We start from the raw sequence: 7,793 nt of genomic DNA, 5'->3' as shown, positions 1-7,793 counted from the left end.
CTGCACATGCAGTCCCCACTTGAAGACTGCAAATAGAAGTGTGGACTGCAAATAAAATTTTTCATATATATATATATATATATATATGCATATACACACTTCTTTTATATGTGGACTTTGAAATTAATGAAGCCATTTCATGGGCTGGAATATATAGTTGGTTGGGGTTCCGACAAATTATGAGTTATACTCTATTAATTGATTTACAAGATATAAAAGGAATTACAGGCAATTAGGGTATATTAGTCCTAACTCGTCCATTATGCAAGAATAATATAATATATTTAATTATGTATTGTTATTTAATAATTTTAACTTAATTGCATATAATATTTATTTTTATTTATCAATAATACAAATGGAGGGATAATGTGACTTTATCATAACAAAATGAGATATATGGTAGATGATGCGGTTTCATAGTGGCAAGGATTTTACTTTTAAAATGTAATTAGTAGTATATAGTTACATAAAGCACAAAAATTATTATATATGATGCCAATAACGGGCCATACGCATATATAATCTAAAAAGAAAAATGTCTGCATAGCAGATTTTTATCTCACTTTTGTTCTATAACGATGAGATTATCAACTTTCGAGATTTTCATTTGAGAAATTAAAGGATAATCCAAAAATGATAAAAGTATTTCTTTCTTATGGGATGAAAATAAGGTAAAAGTGTGGTTTATTTTGGCTGAAAATTGTGAAGCACGATTAGGGCTTATATAAGATAGGTTTTTATTTGTTGGGATGAAAAGCTTTCATTCCCATCGATTATTCAATACTCAATAATGGCACATTGGCAAAGCACCTCGCGCGCTTAATTGCACGGTTCTATTATTTCTGAAGTTATCATTAATTGCTGTTATTATATCTTCATATTGATTTTATAAAATTATTATCCAAACTTTCAAACTTAAAAAACACATTTTATGTTTCTAGCTCTCACATAATTCCAGTCAATTATGCCTGGTTTGGATAAGGAGATGAGGTGAGATGATTTTAGATGAGTTAAATAAAATATTATTAGAATATTATTTTTTAATATTATTATTATTTTAAAAATTTAAAAAAATTAAATTATTTATGATATTTTATATAAGAATTTAAAAAAATTATAATAATCAAATAAAATGAGATAAAATAGATTAAAAATATTTCTGTATACAAAAGAACGTTAAAGTATAAAAAACTGTATAATATAAGACAGTAAAGAGAGATGTTTAAGCTTTGAGCAATTATACAGTTACCGAATTTGTGTCTCGAAGAAATGTTCCCAATAGTGTATTTCATTTTTCTATTTTTCTTTTCTTTTTTTTTATATATTTTTTTAATTATTATAAACATTTTTTAAAAAAATAAAAAAATTTATAACATCATTAAAAAACACATCTTTAATCACTAAATAAAAAAAAAAAAAAAAAAAAGAGTCATTCGGAACACAGATTCGGAACCAAAGCATTTCTGTTTAGCTTGTATCGTGCTGCGCAGCTAACCACAAAACGAGTAAATTATTATTATTATTATGTTTTGTTTCTGATATACTGAGAAATGATAAACTACTAACTAATTTATTACACTTAAACTATTATTGAATAAAATAATATTTTTTTAAATTTTAATTTTAATTTTGATTTGATGTATCTTAAATTTAAAAGAATTATATTTTATAACGTATCATCGCTCTGTTATTATTAAACTTGGGCTAGCTGCAAGAAGCAAACAAGAGAACTGAGAAAGTATAGATATAAATAAAGAAAAAATCTATACAATCTTTTTAATCTTCACATATCACATATTTTTTAATTGTTATTATTTTTTTTTTATCAAATATTTAATATATAAATAAAAAATAAAAAATTAAATTATTTTAAAAAAAATAAATTAAAAAAATTTATTAAAAAATTAAAAAAAATATGGTAAGAGTTGAAGTGTTGATAAATAAATAAATAAATAAATAAATAAATAAATAGAATAACAAGAGTAGGTAAACTACAACAACTACAGTGGGGTCGGCTGGTGGCTCCCAGCAACGTGACCTTCAACTTCCCACTGTCCGGTTTTGACTTTTTAAACATAAACGAGAGACGTGCCTTTATGTCCACCGAATAAAAGTGTATGAATTAATTACTACGAGAAAAAGGAAAAGGGCACCTCCGCACCACGCTCCAATCCTTCCCATGGCGGCCTGGCCGTTGAACTTTGTATTCAGACACCAACTCTCAATCAATGAAGAATTCAAGGCATTTCAAGGCTTCTCAACTGCATCCACATCTAGTTGGTGGTAGCATTTACTATTCTCGACCTAACACCCATCTTAATCATATCTATATATACATTTGTCTCCCTTCTCACACCATTCAAAACAGATAACAATACCATTTCGCCATGGCCAGTGAGCGAGATCTCCTATCCACAGAGATTGTCAACCGTGGGATTGAGTCTTCCGGTCCGAATGCCGGATCCCCAACCTTTTCTGTCAGGGTCCGGCGACGCCTGCCGGATTTCCTTCAGTCCGTTAATCTCAAGTATGTGAAATTGGGCTACCACTATCTCATAAACCATGCCATATATTTGGCCACCATACCGGTGCTGGTGCTTGTGTTTAGTGCAGAGGTTGGGAGTCTCAGTAGAGAAGAGCTGTGGAGGAATCTCTGGGAAGATGCACGATACGATCTTGCAACTGTGCTTGGTTTCTTTGGTGTGTTTGTATTTACACTTTCGGTTTACTTCATGTCCCGTCCACGCTCCATCTACCTTGTCGATTTTGCATGTTATCAGCCTCAAGAGGATCTCAAGGTCAGTACTAATTAATTTCTGATTATTAATTGGGATAGCAAAGAAAAAAAAACTTGTTAATTATCCCGTCGCTACGATGCATGTATTTCACTTGTGCCCATTAGCTTATACTAGTTGTATTTTTTCCTGTTTTCACGGTCAATTTGGGATTCTCTTTAGTTACTAATTAACCGTTGATATGAATCATACTACAAGAACAAAGAAATTTTTTTACGAGATTTGAATCTACAACTTGCCAAAAAAGTAACAGAGATCACATTGAAACTTGACTTTATGCCCGCAGGTGTCAAAGGAGCAGTTCATTGAGCTCGCACGAAAATCAGGCAAGTTTGATGACGCAAGCCTGGAATTCCAGAAGAGAATTTTACAGTCATCAGGCATAGGCGACGAAACCTACATCCCAAAGTCAGTTATCATGTCGACGGAAAACTGCGCAACCATGAAAGAAGGTCGAGCAGAGGCGTCGGCCGTGATGTTTGGGGCCCTTGACGAGCTGTTCGAGAAAACCAGGGTGCGTCCAAAGGATATAGGTGTCCTGGTAGTGAACTGCAGCATCTTTAACCCAACCCCATCGCTGTCGGCCATGATAATAAACCACTACAAGATGAGGGGAAACATATTGAGCTACAACCTTGGTGGGATGGGGTGCAGTGCCGGGATCATCGCGGTGGACTTGGCGAGAGATATGCTTCAGTCTAGCCCAAACAACTGTGCTGTGGTTGTGAGCACTGAGATGGCGGGCTATAACTGGTACCAGGGCCGTGACAGGTCTATGCTCATACCCAATTGTTTCTTCCGCATGGGTTGCTCCGCCGTCCTCCTCTCCAACCGTCGCCGTGACTACCACCGTGCCAAGTACCGCCTTGAGCACATAGTTCGCACCCATAAAGGAGCCGATGACCGCAGCTTCAGGTTTGCTAGCTTATTTTGCTTTGTTCAATATATTTTATTTTCCTCTTAATTTCTTCCTCACAATTTATCTGTGGTACGTGCTATAGTATGATGTGCTAGCTCTAGGAAAACGAAAATTGATGAACACATCTTGTCTGCTTTGTTTTTTTTGTTTTTCTCATGTATTTATGTCGTAATTATTCGCAATATGGTTTTCAGTTGTACTTGCTATAATCTAGGGTGTTAGCGCTACGAAAATGCTAATTAAATGGAGTTATCTCCCACTTAGATTTAATCTGGTGTGCTAGCTAGCCTTGGGAAAATACTAACCGAGCTTACCTGTGGCTCGATCATTTTGACTGATTTAAGTTGGACAGGTACGTTTGGGTAGTGAGAAGTGTTGAGAAATGTTGAGAATGTTTGTGAATAATAGTGAAAAAGTAATAATAAAATAATTGAATAGTAATAAAAAGTAGACGAAAAGTAATGAATAGTAAAAAAATAGATAAAAAATAATAATAAAATAAAAAATAGTAGTGAGAGTATTGATGAAACACCCACAACTTATTGATGAAATGGGTTGGCTTCCTTAGGGAGGGACTCGTGATTAATAAACTACCAAACTCTGCCGCTTATTAAAGCCACTAAAACATCATAGAAATTGGGAAATGTACAGGCCATGTTCAAGCTGTACCTTTCTTTTTCTTTTGGATTGCCATAACTTGTTAGGCGTCAATTTACTTTGTGGTAGTTGTTTCTTATCATTAACAGTAGCGAGGTTGTACTAATCACTCCTAGAACAAATAAATAAAGACCGACCATAAATGATAAATGTTCATGCACTGCTTTCAACGGTAGTAGTTGGGTTGACACTCAAACTTTAAGCCGAGCCCATTGTCCCTTTTGAACCTTGGTAGCGATACCGTGGAGTCCGGAATTTGGACCATTAATTGATGTCATTGCGTGTCCATGACTTGTAAACCCACTAATAATCAATTAATACCTAGCCTATGCTCTTAAAAAAAAGAAAAAAAACCTAAGCCTATAAATATTTTAATAGTACTAAATAAGCAATAAATATTATTGGACACATTTAATATATTTATCTCACTCACTTAAAACCCTGAATTCTACCACCAACATTTTAGTGAGTTATGTCTTATTGAAATGTGTTTGAATGTATAAAATAGATTGATATACGTTTTAACTTTTTTACTAAAATAGTGGATTTTATGATTGGTTTGTTGTTGTAATAATGTAATAATAATAAAAGTCCCATTAATGAACAATGCTTAGTTAAGATTAGTTAAGATGAAAAAGAGTGAAGTTAATTCAAATGAAATAAATTGTGTATGTTTGAATGAAGAGTATATCAGTCAGTACAAAACTATCTAAGATGAATGGGCCTTAGCACCCAAACGGGCCCTAAGGCTCCGTTTGGAACATGGACTGACCTGTTTATTAATAGGACTTTTATTATTATTACATTATTACAATAATAAATTAATCATGTGATCCACTATTTTAGGAAAAATGTTAAAACATATCTTAACCTATTTATACATCCAAATACATCTCAATGAGACTTACAAAACCCACTTAAACATCATAACTCACTACTATTCACAAATAAATTTAGATCGTCAGAGATAATTTTGACATCCTAAACTCATCTCATCTTAAAACATTTTTACATATGAGACCCACAACTTTTTTCAGCTTCTCATAAATACATTTAAACTCATTTTAACATTTAAACATATCTAAACTTATCTTAAGTGACTCTTACAAAACTCACTTTATCAATTCAACTCACTATTTATAAAAAATTCAACTCATAACTCAAAATCAATGACGGGTAGAAATCAAACGTTTTGTAAAAGACAACCTGCCTGCCTGCTCATTGTCACGTATACAGAACCATAACATTTTATTTCTTATGGCAATGCGACAGGAGCATTTACCAGGAGGAAGATGAACAACGATTTAAAGGGCTAAGGGTGAGCAAAGACCTAATGGAAATAGGCGGTGATGCTCTCAAAACAAACATCACCACGCTCGGTCCTTTGGTGCTACCCTTCTCCGAGCAGCTCCTCTTCTTTGCGACTTTGGTTTGGAGGCATTTATTCGGTGGTAACGCTGGGCCGGGTTTGCAGCCTTCATCATCCCCATCCAAGAAGCCGTATATTCCTGACTATAAGCTGGCATTCGAGCACTTCTGCGTGCATGCGGCAAGTAAGAATGTGCTCAATGAGCTACAGAGAAACCTGGAGCTCAGTGAGAAGAACATGGAAGCCTCTATGATGACATTGCACCGCTTTGGCAACACCTCCAGCAGCAGCATATGGTACGAGTTGGCATATTTAGAAGCTAAGGAGAGGGTGAGGAGAGGTGACCGTGTTTGGCAACTCGCATTCGGATCTGGTTTCAAGTGCAACAGCGTAGTCTGGCGGTCCATGCGCCGTGTTAAGAAGCCGAATAGGAATCCCTGGCTCGATTGCATTGACAGGTACCCTGTGCCTTTCTCTATGTAGAGCTCTAATTAAGAGGCTTTGGGAGGGACACCTTGTCCGTGCTTGATGCGATTATCTTAAGTGGGGATCAATGATAATGATGGATAATTACTTCAGTATTTCTTCCTTTTTTTTTTATGCGGGGGCTCCTTTATCGGAATGGTATATTATTGGCAATCTCGCATAAGACATTTTCTCTGTGAAATTTGGAGTACTAGTTAGAACAATAGTAATATATATCCATTTATAATGTTATAAATTCATTTTGGTTCGTCTTTTCATCATACCTGGCCTGTTACTATTGTGGATGGCTGGCTGCTGCTAGCGGTTGAAGATTAAATTTAAAGCACATTGACGTGTTTTTAAATGTGTGTATTGGTGAGATGAAATTCTGGTATATGAATAAATGAAAATTGTCATGAACATTGTTTTTGTATTTTTAATAATTTTGAAAAGAAAATATAAAATGAATTATCTACAAAGGTAGAAAAGGGTTTGTGATTTGTAGATGAGATGTGTCATTCTAAGATGGTGTTTCTAGTGTGAAAACTGAAATTTTGGAACAAAGGAAAGGGAACAAAGTTTTTAGTAGAAAATTATGATTTAATCAAAGAAACAAACACTTACGTTTCAGGTCTAGCTTTAGTTGGTTATGATTCTTGCAATTTCAATCTTTTTTAGTTTTCTCGATTATTAATCCAGCCAAGGAATTTATAATGAGAGGATTTGAGTTTGAAAGTTTATTTACAAAGTTCTTCAACATATTTTCTGAAATTCATAAATGAAAATAAAAATTCAAATTAGCATTGAATCTTTGCATTCTTTTAAGCATCCGATGTGTCTTTGTCAACAACAAATCTTGAGTAAGAGATTCAAGCCACTTTTAAAATAAATCCATCCACAATGCAATAAATGAAAATGAATAAATGCAAAGAAGATTTCCATTGCAAGAAATCAAAATCAATTCAAGCTATTCCATTAGCTTAGGTTATAAAACTAGCCTTCTATTCTCAATGGAAAAACAAACATAAATACTCTAAAAAATATTGCTATTCAACAATAATAATTCAAGGAAGAAGAAAATCCCCCCGTTCTACTCAGAGAATATAGCCAAAAAAAAAAAAAAAAAACTCCGAAATAAAGTTCGTAATGAAAAATACCCCAGCACTCCCTCGACGTGATTTCTTTTCCTTTTCTCTAAAACACACGCCGCCAACCCCTTTTTCAAAACCACACCCACTCTTTCGTGTTCCACTCCACGGGAAAATACCGTGAATCGTGTAGATGCCAAGGCAACACGTCCCTTTCATTCTCGTAATTTCTTTTCTTTTCTTCCAGACCACGCCCACGCGAAGCTCCCAGCCAGGAACCCACTTTCTGTTAGGAACCTCCTTGTAAAGCTCTGTGATTCTACTCAACGGTTGTAATGAATGAAACTACTTCCAGAGAAATATAAGTAATTGATTCTTTGTTGTTTGGTTGTAATGAGGGATGTAAGGTATTGCAATGGGTGCTGTATGGAGAAGAAAACAGAATGCATGGAAGGTGTATGATAAAAAGCTTAGAAGAGCCACTGGTTCATAGCTAC

General features: G+C 34.4%; 1 protein-coding gene across 1 annotated transcript; it reads left to right on the top strand.

Annotated features, from left to right (window-relative positions):
- Positions 1-2,110: 2,110 nt before the first annotated feature.
- Positions 2,111-6,628, top strand: LOC108994285 (3-ketoacyl-CoA synthase 10). Its single transcript, XM_018969422.2, has 3 exons — positions 2,111-2,801; positions 3,085-3,713; positions 5,647-6,628. Exons 1-3 carry the CDS (start codon positions 2,391-2,393, stop codon positions 6,224-6,226), a joined length of 1,620 nt encoding a protein of 539 aa, XP_018824967.1. The 5' UTR covers positions 2,111-2,390; the 3' UTR covers positions 6,227-6,628.
- The last annotated feature ends 1,165 nt before the right edge of the window (positions 6,629-7,793 follow it).

Source organism: Juglans regia, chromosome 6, assembly GCF_001411555.2.
Source record: "Juglans regia cultivar Chandler chromosome 6, Walnut 2.0, whole genome shotgun sequence".
Taxonomy (NCBI): domain Eukaryota; kingdom Viridiplantae; phylum Streptophyta; class Magnoliopsida; order Fagales; family Juglandaceae; genus Juglans; species Juglans regia.
Note: the sequence above shows the minus strand (reverse complement) of the source record. Positions and strands in the feature narration are given on the sequence as shown.

What these genes read in the sequence shown, in the direction of transcription:
- LOC108994285 (XM_018969422.2), top strand. Translation starts at nt 2,391, where the DNA reads ATGGCCAGTGAGCGAGATCTCCTATCCACAGAGATTGTCAACCGTGGG. An exon ending in AGCCTCAAGAGGATCTCAAG is followed by an intron (nt 2,802 to 3,084) that starts GTCAGTACTAAT and finishes TTATGCCCGCAG; the next exon opens with GTGTCAAAGGAGCAGTTCAT. An exon ending in GCCGATGACCGCAGCTTCAG is followed by an intron (nt 3,714 to 5,646) that starts GTTTGCTAGCTT and finishes GCAATGCGACAG; the next exon opens with GAGCATTTACCAGGAGGAAG.